The 19,120-nt window shown below is 41.7% G+C and overlaps 1 protein-coding gene across 4 annotated transcripts; it reads right to left on the bottom strand.

Moving 5' to 3' along the window:
• Positions 1-417: 417 nt before the first annotated feature.
• On the bottom strand, positions 418-18,414 carry snx7 (sorting nexin 7). 4 transcript variants are annotated; one of them, XM_083675614.1, is made up of 10 exons: positions 18,270-18,414; positions 15,949-16,131; positions 15,572-15,682; positions 15,192-15,356; positions 12,742-12,940; positions 12,280-12,479; positions 11,990-12,076; positions 10,792-10,893; positions 8,115-8,267; positions 418-929 (listed from the first exon to the last, which is right to left on the bottom strand). In XM_083675614.1, exons 1-10 carry the CDS (start codon positions 18,384-18,386, stop codon positions 867-869), a joined length of 1,380 nt encoding a protein of 459 aa, XP_083531740.1. In that variant the 5' UTR covers positions 18,387-18,414; the 3' UTR covers positions 418-866. The 4 variants fall into 4 exon arrangements, with proteins under 4 accessions (XP_083531740.1, XP_083531741.1, XP_083531742.1 ...); XM_083675615.1 differs by having other exon boundaries at positions 10,792-10,890; XM_083675616.1 differs by lacking the exon at positions 10,792-10,893.
• Positions 18,415-19,120: the final 706 nt, after the last annotated feature.

Below are 19,120 nucleotides of genomic sequence, written 5' to 3'. Positions count from 1 at the left end.
TTAGCATGGAACATGCAGCACTGCTGTCTGTTCTCTCACACCCAGAGTGAAGAAAAATCCCCCCACAAAGAAAACTGAAAATGCAATTTTTAGTCCCGTTTAAAACGTGCCACTAAAATGATTCTTCCTATTACAATTTTCTCAATGGGCTTTGTAGTAGAGATTCTGGTCTGACACATTCATTTTTGATATAAAGGGATAATTTAGGAAAATGTTGGATCAATGGAACCTATGAACTAGAAAAAAAACTGGTGTATATCCTTAGCAAGACGGTTAATATGGTTTTCAGATACACTATGCAGACTGGAGCATATATTGGAATATTATGAATGCATTTTCAAGAGTAATCACAAGACATCAATTTACTACTTTCATAAAACAACGTAAAGATCACACCATTTATCAAGCAAGTTCAACGTATGAATTCATTTTATTATGCCAACATCTAAAAACCCAATTTAATGCATTACATGTTCAACAACAATAAGAGAAATAAGTGTATAGTATAAAACATTTGGCACTATCTTAATAAGTGTTCTGTTATCAAAATATCATAGTGAGTCATTGTAAAACAAGTAAACAAAGTATCTCATAAGCAACACTAAGTCCTCTTAGATCCATCATAGTGTATATAATATGTACCCTCCGATCCAGGGCAGAATGGAAGCCCTAAGGCAGTGGCTGATGCAGAATATAGAGATCTCTTGGAGAATCACAGTCTGTGCTAAAGTGATTTTAAAGTGACGCATCAATGGAATGATGAGGGTTAAAATCCAGGAGTCCTTCATATTGTTTTGGAAGGTGTCTTTGGTGGTGCCATGGGGAGAGGGTAGTGGGCGGTGGGACAGAGAGGTGCATGCTGAGGGTTAGGAGGGGTCCTCTCTGTCAGTCCTCTGAGACAGGAGGAAGGACTCCCACACGGCTAGGCACTGGAAAACAGAACAAAAAACAGCATCAGGAAATGATAGACAGCTCCGTTATGACAGGTGTGAGGAGGCTTGCGGTGTTGGACACACACACACACACACACACACACACACACACACACACACACACACACACACACACACACACACACACACACACACACACACACACACACACACACACACACACACACACACACACACACACACACACACACACACACACACACACACACACACACACACACACACAACATAAAAGACTGCAATACAATCACACTGTCCAAATAGCACACAAACAGGTCTGTGAACTTCAGAGTCGGTTGTCTGCTTACACACATCAATAAAAACCTTCTGCAGTCTAAGGTTCCAAAGTAATAGCTGTCCGTTTATGCCTACCGTAAGTCAGATGCGCGGCCAGTCTCAATTTAGCACCCAATTTCATTCACAAGCTCCGGCTGCTCCCTGGCCTCTCGTCCCATCTCTTTGTCACTCGCCAAGTTTGTGATTAATGTTCTGACCCAAACAGCCCACACCTCATCACCTCCCCTCCCCTCTCCTCACCCTCTTCCAAACAGCCCACACCTCATCACCTCCCCTCTCCTCTCCTCACCCTCTTCCAAACAGCCCACACCTCATCACCTCCCCTCTCCTCTCCTCACCCTCTTCCAAACAGCACATATCTCACGCACCCAAACAACTCTTTCACTCTCCACCCTTCCCTTCCCTCCCCTCCCTCAAAACTCTACCGAACCCCCAAACTTTAGTGGCACCACTCAAAAGTGGCATGTCAGTGACAGGCCTGAGGGGGGCTGGGTGGGCAGCTGACTACCCTGTCACAAGTGCTTAATCAAGATGGCACCTCACCACAGGACACAGACGAGCCCTGACCTTTACCCAGCAGCCTCTGACACTACAGACAGGACCGGACAGAGCCGGGCTCAGAGCAGAGCGGAGTGGAGCGGAGCACTACTGCAGCACAGGGACAGAAGGCAACATTACAGCATGGAAAAACACTACCAAATAGTCAGCTTTAAGGGAGTAAATCAATTGATATTCAACTCTCAGGGACTGAGGGGTCTATTCAATGAAACCCAACATCAGGAAACGCAAATCCATGGTCAAGTTGGTGCCTTTTCGCATTTTTCGCAACTTTTTCTTTATCTGCCTCACAAAAAAAAAAAAAGCACAAAAAAAAACACACTGTCCTCATTTATTCCAGATTCTTCTGAATACCACTTTAGCTGGGGATTTGATGATGACACAGCGAAATGTTCTGGGGTTAGTTTCCCGAAAGCTTCGTAGTGTTAAGTACTTCTTGAAGTACTGTTACGTAGCAGCTACACTGGGATGCAGCGTGTGGAATCCGTTGAGTACCTCTCAGAGCAGTAAATTACCCTGCTACACCAGAAACGTGAACAGTTGCGTGCGTGGATGCAGAATATATATATAATTCCTGCAGATTTTTCAGGTGCACTTTCAAACTGTGAATCTCCCGTTCTACCACATCTCAAAAGTGTTCTATTGGATTCAGATTCGGTGACTGGGAAGGCCACTGAAGAACACTGAACTCATTGTCATGTTCATGAAACCAGTTTGAGACGACTTTTGCTTTGTGACATGGTGCATTATCATGCTAGAAGTAGCCATAGAAGATGGGTAAATTGTGGCCATGAAGAGATGCACATGGTCAGCAACAATACTCAAAGTGAGTGTGTATGTATATACACTTTGGGCCCCTTAGTACCAGTTGAGCATCGTTTAAACACCACAGCCCACCTGAGTATTGTTGCTGACCATGTCCATCCCTTTATGACCACAGTGTACCCATCTTCTAATGGCTAGTTCCAGCAGGATAACACACCATGTCACAAAGCTCACATCATCTCAAACTGGTTTCTTGAACATGACAATGAGTTCACTGTACTCCAATGGCCTCCACAGTCACCAGATCTCAATACAATAGAGCACCTTTGGGATGTGTTGGAACAGGAGATTCGCATCATGGATGTGCAGCCAACAAATCTGCAGCACCTGCGTGATGCTATCATGTCAATATTTGGCATTTTCAATGGTAGCTTGGTTCAGGCCATAACTAACCAATATCCTATACTCTTTAAGTGAAGCATACAGTATGTAACCGGTCAATGTTATCTTCCTTTCCAAACAAATAGTATTTTTTTAGCTCTCAAACAGACATCACCTGCAGACTATGAATGAACCAGATTCAGGAGTTCCAGGGACAACTAAATCCATTTTAGGACCCCAGAGTTACAGCACCTGCCAACTCAGGTGATACTCTCAGGCTCCTCACTCAAGAATACATGAAGTTTGCATCTTGTACTGCTGCCATATCTCTTTCAAAAAGCCTCTCACTTTGTGTTACATAAAATTCACAGTGGGCACCTGCCACTGAGCTGCTGTAGAGAGAGAGAGAGAGATACATCTCTCTCTCTCTCTGGTAAACTATAAATTGTAAAGAAGGGAATAAAGGGTAATTGGGTATTTCTGTGGATACAAAGCAGGGCTTTTTATTTTGAATTAGGTGCAGGAACCGACGAGCCTGAACTGAACTGTGTTACATTGTCACTCTTAAGCCTTAGTACCTTGTATAATATGATTGTCTGTCTGTCTCTGTCTGTCTGCCTGCCCCCCCCCCCCCCCCCCCCAAAAAAAAAATGCAGACATCCACAGGGGTGATACATGTCTGTCCAATCAAGAGGCGGCATCGATGCGTTGCCAAAGAGCCAAATGTCAATAACCGCTCTGTACAGAGCCGATGAGCCGGGTCCTGCTGTCGTGGGAGTGTATCTGTGCTCTGTCAGTGCGCCGTTTCTGACACTGCCTATAATAGCTCCAGCAGAGGTAATTGGTCCTGTGTAGCCATGGCTAAAGCGCTAATTATTGCGCTCATTAGGAGGCAGGGCCGCTAGCCTCATTAGCCATTAGCCATCCTCCCCTATGTGCTCCAGTGGTTTGGCCGGAGAACAAGTAAATAGACACAATTAGCAACATAACATGACAATGGCAGGGGACACACTCCAGCTCCCTGTACATTACACAGGACGGACTCAAACATGTAAAGGAGCAATCTGGGATTCAAACAACAACAAAGTGGTCACCCCACAACTTGTTTTGGTAAACAGCTGAGGGATGTGGGGGTATTGAACTAAATAATACAGAAAGGTGCAATACTAGTCGTGGTGAATGAGCACCATCTCAAACCGTCCTTGTTCTGTACCTTGAATGATCAGTTCATTCAGCAGTCTAAATAAAAACTGTCTCGTTTAAAAAACAAGATCCTTGTCTTTTCCAACCTCAAGCAACATCCTCGTTGCTATGGAGTCACCATGGCAATCTGAGGTTGATATTTTACAATGCACAGCTGCTGTATATCATATCACACAGGCAACACAAGCCAGATACACACAAGAAAATTTGCCAATTCCTGATACGCCCACACATGGCCATTTGACTTGAATATGGCTATTTACACTGGCAGCATGTGCACCTATTTATAGATATTCATGTTTGAATGAGCAAATAAACCATAGAGTATACCTTTCCAGAGATATCCGATTTAGAGGTGTAGGCTCGTCTCCAACGCCGACCACTGGTTTGTAAACGAGGAGATTGATGTACAGTACACAGTGGTACAACAGTGACGTGCTGCTCACCTTTGAACAACAATTAAACAGTCCCATACCATATGCCATTATGACACGTCATGACAAAGTAATGACTTGGTAAAATATGCTCAACAGAGCTGGTGGGAAAGATAAATGTACTGTATTGTAAATTCAATCCATGCATGTCAAGCATTTGCAAAATGATGATGTATAGAATATAGGTCAATTATGCACAACGCGTATGATTCACAGACTCGCATGCATGCACACACACACGCAGATGTGGTGTTATTATTCTCTCTCAGGAATAGCAAACATCTCACTGTGTCCTCAGAGTATAACTCCATCTGACTCTCCCTTCATACAGCCCTCCTCTCTCAGGTCTTTTTTATCTCCTCCTCCATCCCACACTTTCTTCGTTCGTGTCTCTCTCTCTCTCTCTCTCGCTCGCATTGTCTGGGCCCTCTCAGTCTCTATTTCCCCCACCCCCACCCCCACCCCCACCCCCATCCCCATCCCTATCCCTTTCTCTCTCTTTCCCCTCCCCTCCCCCATCTTCTCCTCTCTCTTGCCACGTTATCAGTGTGGGCTGGTTATTGCATTGACAGTGGCAAAGAGTGAAGAAGGGTGGTGGTTGTGAAGGGGGAGGGGGGGCATGGGGCATAGAGCTATTCCTTCAAGGCTTAGCACCGCCATCCCTTCTTCGCACTACTCGTCCTGCATTCTGGATGACCAGTGTGGGCCCGCCAAGAGTCTCTCTTATTAAGGTCACTCTGGGTTCCATAAATCATTCACAAACCCCACGGCCAAACGCGCCTTCAACACCTGAATAACAATAGCACACTCGCCTCCTAACAGACAGTCATAAGAGAGTTTTTATTCACAACTCCAACTCAACACTGGTCAAGACAAATTAGCTGAGGTCATCTGTAACAGCTGGTCGATATACGCAAACAAACCCATAATACAATTTAAACATACATTATCAATCACAACCAGGCGATTCCGTCTCCTGCACAATTTTAGTTCTAAAAGTATCAAACACTGCCAGTTTTCCCCCTACACTATATGTCTGCATTAAACAACAAGGCTACCTTCAGGCAATACAAGACAACATTCTATGAGAAACATGTGCATGTTCTCTGGGTAACAATACATGAGTTGTGGAATTGACATTCTCAAGTTAAATTGTGTATCATAGATGATGACATGGATACATATTTTGACTTTTGTAAATTCCCATCCCTACTCATCACAATTATTTGGGCAGATTCTCTGTCATTGCACACTTGAGAATGGTCATGTTGGGTTCATGAAGATAAAGACTGCACACTTTAAGTTCCCAAACACTATGTCCAGAGCCTGCATCTCTGTCTTTCTGTCTCCTTCTCCCTCTCCCAGTTTAAGTGGGTTGTGTTTGTGGAGGCCAGCCTTCGGGCCACTCCGGTATAATGATGAGTGTTGGTGTCACGATTCTTATTTCGGGAGGCCAAAAATAAACATAGAAATAACACAAGGATGTCTTCTACCAAACCGCAAGAAGAAGTATTAAGGGGTCAGTTAAAGGGACAGTTCACCCAATGTACAAATGTACAAAACCTCTGCATACAATAGCAATCAACAAACTATTATTCAAGCTACAGTTTAGCTGCCAATGTGAAATACAGCAAAATACTATAGTGCCCTGCGTAAATAATGGGACAGTGAAGCATTTTTTCTTCTTTTGGCTCTATACAATCAAACTATTACTATGAGGTTAAAGTATAGATTCTCAGCTTTTATGTGATGGTATTTGTGTACATATTGGTTTCACCAAAAGTAATGGGACAATTGGCTTTACGGGTGTCTCTGGTTAGTCAGGTGTATTTTGTCACATAATTTGTGTCGGCATAAGAAAGCTGTCAATGTCTATTATTGATTCTAGGCCTTTAGAGTTCACTATTGGTGTCAGTCAACATGAGGACCAAAGGGTCATCGACTAAATTAAACGAAGCCATTATGATGCTGAAATACCAGATCAAAATCAAATCAAAATCTAAATCAAATCATAAACATATAGCCAAAACATTAGACCTACCAAACACAACAGTTTGGAACATCAACTTGAGCGGCTCTTCAAGAAAACCTGTCTCACTGTACATGCTGAGGCCTACAAACAGCACCAGCAGCTGTACAGAGATGCTCTCCAAAGCTCCCCACTACTCCGATGTCATTCACTCCGGTTGTGGTAATTCCAGAATACCGTCCAGCACTATTAACAAACTCCTCAAACCAATGGACAATCTCTCTCACTCATTCACCACTGACAAACGCAACATGCTTTTGTCATTCCTTCAAACCAAGATGGACAAAATCTATAACCAGCTGGCCACCTCCACTGCCTCGTCTGAGATAGACTCGGACATCTCCCCTCGCCAACAGTTCATCCTATCTATCTGTCTATCAGATCTACCCGTGTAGACTGACTCCACTTAAGATTCAAGATTCAAAGTGTTTATTATCATATGCACAGTAGAAAACATGTTTCCCTGTACAATTGCTTTGCTGTCCGCAGAATGCCAACCAATGTAAAATGTACAATACTAAAAAATATACAATATATACTAAACAAATATACAAGATAACAAAATTAAAGAGCTTCCATTCAGTCGTTTGATACTATTTACACTTTTTGAACTTTACTCAAATGTGCATTAACTCTTATGTATGCCTATACTGCCATGTGCACAGCCTAAACTGCTTAACCTATTAACTTCATATCAACAAATAAATGCCCAGATTTGTGTAACTTCAGTTGCTTGAAAAAATCGGTTTCATACTCTTCATAGTTTTTGTACTCAAATTTGCCTTAAATCCTATTCATTCCTATGGCAATTTGCTCTGAATGGGGGCATTTCGAAATGTATCCACTTTTAAAAAAATATATTTTAAGCTTGACACCTCAATTCAACTTTAAATTGTGTAGACTGACTCCACTTAAGTCTTGATACCAATTAGACTTTTTCAACTTTAACACTTTTTAAGTTGCATGAATTAACATGGGTTTTCTATGAGGACCATTGGGTTCCTATGATGAATTTTCAAGTTTCAATTTATACTTCTATATACAGTATTAACAACCTCTAAGTGACAAAAAGTAATGAGGCAGCATACCAATTATGCACTACTACCCTCTACTGGTAGACGTACTGGCTACAATGACAGATTTAACTGCATATCTATTCTTATATTCTAACCCCCCAAAACAGCTATTACAAAAATGATATATTGTAAATAGTCACTACAATGATTTTATCCTTAGATTTTTGCTTTTGCTGTCTCTGTTCATTCTCCCTCACTGTTCTATTTTACTAGCTCATTCCCTGTTGTGTCTCCTTTGTTGTCAACATTGTCTCTACCTCTCCCTCATTCTTCCTCTCCATCTTTCCATTAATTGACCATCATCTATTCTATCCCTCCCTATCCTCCGCTCTCTCTCCCATATTCTTGATGTAGAGGCATCTCTATCTCCCTCCCTCCCCCTGTCTGTGTAGTGGTATATCACTTAGTGCATGCTCACCTTCTCGTGGTAGTCTACATTCTTCTCTGCTGTGGAGAGGAAGGCAGATTTGAGGTCCCCCCTCATGCTCCTCTGCCAGCGAGCCCAGTCCCCCTTCAGAGCGTTGTTGGCAAACTCCAGCCGGTCCTCCAGCTTGTCAATCTCCTCCTTCAGCTGTCAACACAACACCAACCACCATCAACATCAACCAATCACCATCAACATCACCATCAACCAATCACCATCACCGTCAACCAATCACCATCAACATCCTGACAGTACACAGGCTTTGCTTTACAAAGCATAAACGGGTAACCCAATCACATCAACCTTCATGAAGTTAGGTTGATCTGTTTGGGAAAACTATTTCCTTATGTACATGTGGTCAATTACGGTATGCTTTTACAAGCTTCAACTAAAACAACAGCTTTTTACTGGTGAATCGCCATCCAATGCAAATTGCATCAGAGTAATAACAACGTATCCTTGTTTACGACTAGTATCATCACACCTTTTATAACAATGCAATGATGTAAAGTAACTGCAGTTAATGTAGTTGTTAGTGTAAGTCAGAAGTTGAACAGTCAATGAGTCTGAATTCAATCATGTCATCAGGAAAAATGCCAGCCTGCTATAAAATACCGCCTGACCACCTAAAAAGATGACATGATGCACACCACTGTTTCAATCTGTACTTCTAGTTTCAGACACAGCGTGTCCTTTAGAAATGCTGATAAGTAACTTCTGCTCCAATAGAACCCCCTAAATCTGCTCAACACAGAGACAGTGGTTGTAAATGTAACATATAGCAATGAACTGATTAATGTTCAGTGCTAATTAAGATGATTTCCTCCTTGGCTAACTCCCATAGATGTCCTAAGTCAGCCCTGCAATGCTAATAAGTTGGTCACTGTCACATCTTATGCCATATACAGTACAGCGAGAATATGTCAATACATATGGTTGTTTAAGGAGCTCACCTGAACAGGGAAATTGCATTTAGTGCTCACACACACGCCCACACACACAGGGGATCGTCGAGGCCCTTTTGTTACTGCAGTAATATTGATTCAGTCACATCATCAAGGTGACGCCTAACCAGCATCATGCATCAACGTCTGTCTGATAGCTAAACAAGCTCCCTCCAGAGTGCATCTCTCAGCAGCCCACAACAATATTACTGTCAGCACACACAGGAAACACAATGAATAATTAACACAGATAAATAGGGAAACAAAAGATAATACAAGATCCCGAGCACTCCGAAATGCAAGGCTGGGTTTGAGATGAGGTAGATATTGACAGGGGAGCTGATAAGGGTTGTGCCTAGTTAGCACTCCTGGGTTGATCTTGTTTTAGGGGATCGATGTGAGACATGACGGACTAGGTGTGTGTGTGTGTGTGTGTGTGTGTGAGTGAGAGAGAGAGAGTTTGTACGTATGAGTGTGTTGGCACTGATTAGGGGAGCTTGTGGTGTAGAATGAGAGGCAGGTTGGGGAGTCTGGGTTAAAGGCTTGGCTGCTGTGAATCCTGTCTGTCTGGATCTCCCAGATGGCAATGAGGACATCATTAGGAATAAGGATTTGTCCTCCTCACTGTCATTACTACCCACCCCCTCCACACACACACACACACACACACACACACACACACACACACACACACACACACACACACACACACACACACACACACACACACACACACACACACACACACACACACACACACACACACACACACACACACACACACACACACACACGATATGACTGGCGTTATGGAATGTACAAGTCAAGCTTTTCAATAATGGCATGCCAAACATTTCCTCTACTCTCACATTGTTCACTCTTAAATTTTGAGCAGAGATGTATGATTGAATCATAAATCATTGCCATTTCTACTTTTTTATTTTCTGATTTAGGGTATAAACTGCATCAGCTTTTTTCCCTGACAATTTCCTCATGATTTACATGTTACTGCCATCTCCTGGTTCAGAAGATCATTACAACACTACCTCATGCCATAACAATTTTGTTCCAAGAGCCCTTCTCATTTTATGAGACTGTGTTTACCATAAACAATCAGACACACATATTTGGTTGTTGCTCTATTGCAAACCCTCAAGTGTGCATGATTACCATGGGGAGAATTGACTCAGAACTATGGAGTGGATACAGAATTAAAAAAAATCATATTTGGGTTATTTCCTGTGAGGTGGGAAAATCATACTGTATATTTTCCTTTCAACAGAGCTATGTGAAGAAAAATAGTCAGCATGCTATTCTGCTTCAACCCACAGCCAATGTTAGAGTTAGGTATGACGGACCAGACAAATAACATCCAACAAAACACACCACAGCCAAAGCATTAGGGAGGTTAATTTAGGTCAGGGTAACCTAGTGATACCACGGCACGTATAACACAAACAAGCCTTGACAAACACTGCTTGCTTAGACAAGTGGTGAATTGGTAACATTTTAAATGCTGTTAACAAAACAAAATGATGACAGAAGCCAATAGGGTCATGGACAAATTCAAAGACACTGACTCTCTAATGTAATTTCTTTTTCAAATTTCCAAAATGTTACCATCTCAGTCTTGTCAAACTTGCTAAGGGGAAACTACAGTAAAAGTTCAATCAAGCCCAGCGTATGCAGGTGCAGCTGTAACACTAGCATTGTCAGATGTGCTGTACCTCTTCAATCTCCCCATCAAGCCTCTCCTGCTTCTGCTGCTTGGCTTCTTCGGGGTTTTTGCCCATGAGACTCCCCCACACAAACCCTAGGTCCCTAGACTCCTCCAGTGACACGCACAGGAAGCAGCGAGTTCATGACACAGGGACGAGCCGCAATAGGGAGGAATGCTTGTGTCAGCGTACAGACAGTAAATGACACATTCTGAAGCAAGAACACAATAACACAACACTGTAGGCGATGCCTACTCTAGCATTGTGTTGCAACTGGGTCAAGGATGCTGTAAATTCTCTTCCTACCATTTCTGGCATAGGATATGAATATATTTGCCGCTCTTAGATAACATAGCATACAAAACTTTGCAAATTTCCAGTGTGGCCACAGATGGCAGCAAAGAGCAAAACTACATGTTTCACCTTTAAGACACAGTAATTAAGTTGTAGCCAATGTGGACCCTTCACTGCCAACAAAGCAGTTAAAATACTGTATGTTAAACAATTTTGCATGCAGCCTTTTTCTGACAAAACTGACCTCATACTCTCCCCCTGCATTAATTAGGAGACACACTGAGGCAGTGGTACAAAAGCCTAGCTTTGACATTTCCTCTCTCATTAACATAGCACTGTAAACCCAGGGAAGTGAACAGCACTCTCAATACAGCTCTATTGTATCAGAGAACCATAGGAGCCTATCCTTTCACACATGCTATTAAAGTATGTTGTGAAAGTCCACAGACGTATTTCTCTGTCCTGCTGCACCCTAATTAAAAATCACTGTTAAGTTAGGGGGGGAACACCAGGGATTTGTGGAGCAATTCTCCAAGTGGTTTTGGTCCTGTGATTCTCTTCTTTCTTCATTCTCTATTCCAAGATCTTTCGAGAGTGTCCAAATGACATTTGGTGTCGAGAGATCGTGGAATTTAATTACGGTTTGATTAGTGAGGCTATATTAAATAATATTTACACCCAACTTCCTGAAGGGGCTCAAAAAGACTTCCTCAACTAGCTTTAGATATTTAGATAATCCTCCATAGCCTTTTCCAATATTGCCAACTCCTCTTTGGGCTTAAGACAGCTTGCGTGGAAATGAAAGGAGACGTGGCAGCTTGTGCGGCTTTTATTACTCCTAATCTCTGGGAAATTGCTAGGATGCATCAGGTGGCTTATAGGGGGAAATGGAAAGAGTCAATATTGCACTTACTGCTTCTCTGTCGACTTTCTTGGCCGCCAGAGCCTCGCTCTTGGCCTCAAATTCAGCCTGGATGTTGTCCCTTCTTCTCAAAACAGCCTAGAAAAAATAAGCTGACTGTGATCATCACTGATTGTTGAAGAAGCACCAATAAGTCAATAAACACAATAAGTCATTATGGAGTGCCAGGGGGGTTGTGGGAGTCAGTGTTAGGTGATGTCTGGGCTCCAGAATAATCACAAATACAGCAATATAAAAGACGAATGAGGATTATGAATTTGGACTCTTTGACACTGCCTTACCTTCAGTGTCTCGGCACACAAGACGTACTCGTGCAGAGCGGGCACTAAGGTCTCTGAGAGGTGGCTGACCTGCTCCTCCGTCTCTGTACAGCAGCGCTCGATGCAACCGGCCACGCCCTTCAATGGCTCCACTAACTCCTCCTCCGAGCCGGACCACAGGGTGTAGGCGGGGCCATACTCTTTCAGCTCATCCAGGTACTCTGTCACGCAGGGGCGGATTAACTACATTACCAACAATGCCGTATATCGTTTATACCGTCATACCGTTTTCTTTCATACATGAAAGAATCACACTAGACAAATTCTTACTTTCAGAAGCAATATACCGAATGCTATTATACATGTACTAACTTTACTTGTGCTATCATATTCTTTCAATGTACTTTCTCTACCCTTTCACTGGAAAGCCACCATTAGCCAAAGCTAAAATATCTAGCATGTGTTGTGCAATGTATGCCATACCCTTCTGTTCTTTAACAATCCTCTGAGTGACTTTGTCCAGGGAGGAGATCTTTTGGCTGAAGGCCTCTACGTACTCTTGGATGGCAGTGAACTCCTCTGGCCTGTTTTTGACCCCCCTGATGGAGTTGGTCACTGCTCGTACCGTGTCCCCCATCCGGCTCAGGAAGCCTGGACCCTGCTTCTTATGTGAGGTCAGCTCCTAGATTGACACAGGGTTAAAACCGTTGGTGCCGTAGAATAGTATTAGATTAGATTCAACTTTATTGTCATTGTGCAGAGTACAAGTACAGAGACAACGAAATGCAGTTAGCGTCTAACCAGAAGTGCAAAAAGCAGAAAAGTGCAGTGTGAACAATATATACAGGTAGTGCAGTATATGAGCAGTATAAGTAGTGCAGTATAAGTATAAGTAATGCAGTGTAGCAGTATATGTATTAGCAGTAATATTATAAGCAGAATAAATAGAATGCAGTATGAACAGTATAAGCAGCATATGAGCTGTATAGGCAGTGCAGTATGAGCAGTATATATGTATTAACAGTAACATTAAAGCAAAGTACATTAACAGAATAAATATGGAATGCAGTATGAACAGTATAAACAGATATGTACAGATGTGCAGTGTATTAACAGTAGCATTAAAAAAGGATATGTGCATTATGAACAGTATAGACAGATGTGTACAGAAGAGCAGTAGTATGAAACAGAGCAGTAGTATGAAACAAGACATACGACAGGACATTTACTTTGTACTCAGTTTTTAACATTGAGATGATAGAGATCTACCTTAAATGATATCAGTATGATATAGAAATGAATGCACTATGAACAGCTGTCCATATGAACCTTATGTACTGTGTTGGTAGTTTACTGTACATTGAATTTAGAATTTACTAACAAAATGTTACTGAGGTCATACTGAATTTGTATGCATTTTATCTTCCACCGATTTGGAATTTTGATGACATCAAGAGCCAGATGGAAAAAAAACAAAAACTTGACATAACGACCTGGTCTTTTTTATGTTTTACTTCTCATTGAGGCCAAGGAGTAATGCCATCTCCTGAGACCACAGAATATCAATTGTGTTTGCTACTCCACGTAATCCTCTTAAATACTGTCACTGATAAAAATGTTCAAGACACTGGGACACAAGGAGAGCATTCATGCATCGAGTCAAAGTCTAGGCATTAACTAGTAATCAGATTTAGAAGCAGGGCATGACTATGCCGTGTGTGAGTTATTAAACATGAGCCAGTTTGTCAAAGCAGGTGACCACTCCAAAAGTGAGACAAGTTGTGCGGCCATACTGCACTGTAGGCCAGTGTTTAAAAGGTTCATACTGCCATTGTAATGGTGGTCTACCTCAATACCACTGCTGCAGCAGACACGTTGTGAAGACGTGTGAAGTGCCGCTGAAAGCCATTTGTGGTGACAAAAGCTGGGAAGGATTTACTGACAGTGTCGACATTATTGGTGTTCAAGTTTATTATAGCAGCTCATGAATCACACAGACGAAGAGTGGAAATGGTTTAAATATCAGGTTCTCTTAAGCAAAAGTGCAAAGTGCCCTATTATTCTGTGACCAAGTAAAAATGGGAGACCAACAAATCTGTCCCATTTCTGCTGCTCTCCGTGCAGAATAGGGTAAAGAGGAGAACAATATGTGGCCATCCTACAGGCGGCTCTCTCCACGCTGCATATAGCCAAAAGGATATGTTCTTTTTTTTTTTAAACACGAGTTGGTCCTCATTAAAATACCTTGATAGCCTATTTAAACAATTTAGTCTCTTCATCTTGCCGTTCATGAGCTGATCTGCTATAGCTTACCCTCCCTCACTGTCCCTCACTCTTGCCACCTGCTCGCTCTCATTATCCCTTGACGCCCTTCTCAGATTTATCCTCGTCGTTGCACATGACATGTGAACTTTTTTTTATTTAATCATGAAAGCTCTCATTTCAATCATGTGAAATACGTTTAACGTGAACTTGTGGTGACAGAGCAGAAAATTCATGACACGTACTGCATTCTTTGCGTTGTGTGCATGCTGTGTCCATATAGCCTACTGCTGAAATGTGCGGAATCACTACATCGCTATGAGTTAATTAATATGCATTTTTTTATTCAATGGTAGGGGAAACACTGCCACATATATTCCATGTCTGACATAATTTTATAAACACACATGATTTATCCGAGGACATAATTTCTAATTCCTCAGAGCAAGACAGTAATTAGTCTTTTTACAAATTGAAACACCAGGCTGAAACTCATAGGCTAGCCCTCACATAATTCATCCAGGCTACCATTATTGTGAGTTCAGAATGAAAAAGAAAAAGAATTAGAATAATCCAAACTACTAACTGCATTTAATGTGGATTCTTAGAGGCCTACAGTTATGTGAAGCATATGTATGTGTGTTTAGTGTGTGTTTGGTGTAGATGCTCACCCACGCCTGAACACTGAGGAAAACTTTGAAGTCGTCGCTGCAGGATAAAATGGGGTGGTCAGCGATGCGGTTGAGAAAGCTGTGGAGGGCTTTCCTGCGCGTGTCAATAAAGTCGTCATTGAACCTCTCCACCATCCCCTTCATCACAAACTTCTCTGGCAGAGGCTGGCGGGGGGGGGGGAGACAAAGTTTTAGAAATGAAGAGACTAAAAATGTGTCTGACTAGCAGTGGACCTAAAATATTAAGTTCAAAGGCAGGTTTGATACAGTAGTCCCAAATTGTCCAATAACCCATTGCGAAAATGATGTTGTTATGTGGATAGATCTCAAGTTACTGTACAATTCCGCACACAGTGAGCAGGTCAGACACGAGTACATACATGAACAATGAGAGTGGGGTGGGCCTCCTCCAGTTTCCCTTTGAGCCAAAGGAAGTCTTGGTAGCGTCTGCGGACCTCATACTCACAGGCGTCAAACTCACTGCTTGTGGTCTGGGGAACAGAGGATGACAACACATGAAGGACTGGTATTAACTCTATTCTAGATAAATACACATGGATGAATGCAATCTGGGAATTTCATGTCTCAAAAGGACAGAGCACAAACTCAAATCAATAATCAAATCAATATCAAAAGGGTACACACACATGCAAGCACACACGCTACGCTAGCTCTAAGAATTGATTGGACATTCAAGCCATGCCAGTCTGTCAAATATAGGAAATAGGCCTACTTCTGTTTCACATTTCCTCCTCACCTGTGTCAAAACTCTGTAGGTGATGAACGTCTCGATGGCAGTGACATGGCTCTCTGGGTTGTCTACTGTGATGAAGATGTCTTTAGAATCTACTTCCTCTTCAAACTTATATTGGTTGCTCATGGAACCCGCGGAACTCTGTATGGTGGCAATCAAGGGGCTCCCTTCTGGAAGAGAAGCACCCTAAAAGAAAACAAGTATGTAGCATGAGCTTTTTGCACAGCACCATCTTTCTTGTGGCATTGTAACAGTTAATCACATTTGAGACACACACACACCTTTTACTCATATGTAAAATAAGGTGCTACATCTTTCAGTTGAAAAAGGTGTTGGATATAGAGCATCAATTCAGGTATATAAGTATACAGAGTTTGTTTTTGTGTTGTCTGATTAAGAAACTTTAGCACCACTTTAGTATTCTTTATTCAATGTTTTATTATTCACACATTATACATGTTGTATTACTAGTCAATGCCTTGTAGGCAGTTCAGTGTAAAAGGACCCATGAGGACTAAAATGTGAAATTCATGAGAGCATATCAAAATGAGTGTCAAATGAAAGCTACATTAAGAGCCTATATTTTGGGGAAATGAAGTGAGAAATACATTTCTCAACCATCTTCCATCATAAGATTAGGGATAAGCAAAGGATTTGACTTCTGGTCAAAGAACCCATAATGAGAGTGTCTATTGGTTATGTATATCTTTGTTTCCCTATTTTAGTTTCATCATCATGTACAGAATTACATTCAAATCCATAAATCATATATTTCTGTGGGAGACCCATTTAATCATTCTGTTACCAGATATAAATTCACTTCACTTATTGTAGCTCAAAAACCAAGAGAGATTTGAGACAAACTCAATGTATCATATGATAGCTAACACCCCACTCTTTCTGCAGACATATTTGAATCGCAATTTGGAGAAGATATTTAACAGAGTTTTGGGAAACATGGTTACATAAAAATAATAACACTGGGAGGTTTTAGGGTCATTCCGTTACCGAACTTTGAAGCTGCAGTTCTTAAAATAAATGTTTTTTTTTGTGTATTCTCTGTTGGAATTGTTAGTAGTCCTTGTGTATACAGTTGTAATTAGATTTTTGTTTGATATACGTTTGAAAGTGAAAAATTTAGTCCCAGGGTCATTCTGTTACCGTGGAATTGCCCATGTTTCATACTTCTGTGTTTAGGCCCAATTAGAGCCGGATAACATCCTCCTCTGCGCTATGGACACATAGTCGGAGACCTTGCCATGTATCAAAATAAATATGACCCCAAAATAAATATTTTACCTTTGTATGTCTAGTCACAAATGGGGCTAACCCTTCCATTCATTTTTATTTCAATACACGGCAAAGTCTCTGACTATCTGTCCATAAGACTGCATCCGGCTACCTCAATTCAAGTTGTCATGTTAAAAACATTAACAGCCCATACAGGCAAACGAGCCAATTTGAACTGATGCGCCCTTGTTCGCAGGTCACGCTCAAAGCCCTTTCATGATGGCTTCCTGTAATAACAAACAGAGGCTAGTCAGCAGAATGCATACTCCCCAAGCGTCGACTCACACCGAAAAACAATGGAGAGAGCGCAACCTGTAACAACAATGTAACTCTTTTAACCACTTTATGATGTTGCAAACATGAGTCGGATAAGAAAAAACACACACACGCCAAGTGACTTCCTTGAATCCCATGGAGATGCTCAATCTCACACTTGAGATTGAGGAAGGAAGAAAAATAATTTTCCAAAACAACGTTTAAATAATGAACTTCGTATCGATGGGAAACAGTGTGCTTACTTTTTCTTCCATCAACCCAAGCATTCATTTCAGAACTTTGCAATGATGCATCTCGCACATATCAAAATAACCCTTGAGGAAAACGTATCCCTGTCCTAAGCGCATTTGCATGACAGCACCTGATCGTGTGACCTTTGAAACAGACAACATCGCGAGCCCATAGCGCAAGTCAAGCTTCGGCAGGGAATTCTGACTGATGATAACTTAGAATTCCAAGCAATGAATAGCAGTGATTTTCAAGGTGCGTTGCTTTTACACATTTTACCTTTGAATAATCGGGATTTAACACTCCGAATAAGAAACTAAGACTACCGTGCATGCCTTGAAAAAAAACATTCAAATGTAGACTTCAATGGATTTGCCAACTCAGCGACCCTCTTCTCTACTCTACAAAGCGATGGATTAAATGTGTAAAATGCATCCACGTAGCAAGTATCGCTCATCGCGTTCAACGCAAACTCACAGCACAAACTGCTTGTCAGTGTCAAATTAGTCATTTCACAGCTTTTTTTTTACCTTGCTGAAAACTTCTAAGTCGTCGTCTTCATCTAGGTCTAACATCTGGCCCGAGATATCGGCTGGTATTGTTTGGGTGTGGGAGACAACAGCCGCTTCGCCGATAGTTCCACTCATAGCTCGTCAGACTTGGAGTACACCAACGATAGTTCATCAGCAATTATGAAACAACTTGGAACTTTAGAACTTCACTGACTGCGCAGTAACGGAAATATCGCAGACAGGAAAGAGGAGAGTGGGTTGGTCTCTGGTGGCTACAGTGAAATGAATGCAGGATCGTCTGTATATGACAACATGTCTCAGTATAATTACCAAGCTGAAGCTGTAGCGTACCCTAAATCCTAAATTGCTGTCGTCCATTACAAACTACAAACTGCCCAGTTTACTATGCCTACATAGCCTAAGGCCACTATTTAGGACAGCATGTCAATTATGAGATTTTTTTATTCATCTCACTAGATTCTGGGTTCTGAGATTATTACTTAAACCTATGTATACAGAAATGGTGTAGGATAGTAGAAAGGGACAAATTGTGAATTCCAGTCACCAATTAACCTCTTACATCTAAGGTGCACATGATTTAAGATAATTAATAATGCTATTATTGTGTTTGAGAGGGTGCATTGGTTTACTCTATTGTATTGTGTTGACCTACTGTACTCTGCATTTATGCAGATTGGCAAATGTATGGTATTTTCACATTTGGTCCTTTTCAGTCAGTTTTGTGAAATCATAGTGGTTCGTCAACCTTTTCAGGGCATTTTCACATATAATCCTTCTTAACAGAACCAAACTCACCAAAACAAACGTCAAAGGAGTCAGTTATTTTAGTATTCACACTGCCCTTCTGT

The sequence above is a fragment of the Argentina silus genome, assembly GCF_951799395.1.
Source record: "Argentina silus genome assembly, chromosome: 1".
In the NCBI taxonomy this organism is placed as follows: domain Eukaryota; kingdom Metazoa; phylum Chordata; class Actinopteri; order Argentiniformes; family Argentinidae; genus Argentina; species Argentina silus.
Note: the sequence above shows the minus strand (reverse complement) of the source record. Positions and strands in the feature narration are given on the sequence as shown.

What these genes read in the sequence shown, in the direction of transcription:
- snx7 (XM_083675614.1), bottom strand. Translation starts at nt 18,386, where the DNA reads ATGAGTGGAACTATCGGCGAAGCGGCTGTTGTCTCCCACACCCAAACA. An exon ending in ACTTAGAAGTTTTCAGCAAG is followed by an intron (nt 16,132 to 18,269) that starts GTAAAAAAAAAG and finishes GTTTTCTTTTAG; the next exon opens with GGTGCTTCTCTTCCAGAAGG. An exon ending in TGTGTGCCGAGACACTGAAG is followed by an intron (nt 12,077 to 12,279) that starts GTAAGGCAGTGT and finishes TATTTTTTCTAG; the next exon opens with GCTGTTTTGAGAAGAAGGGA.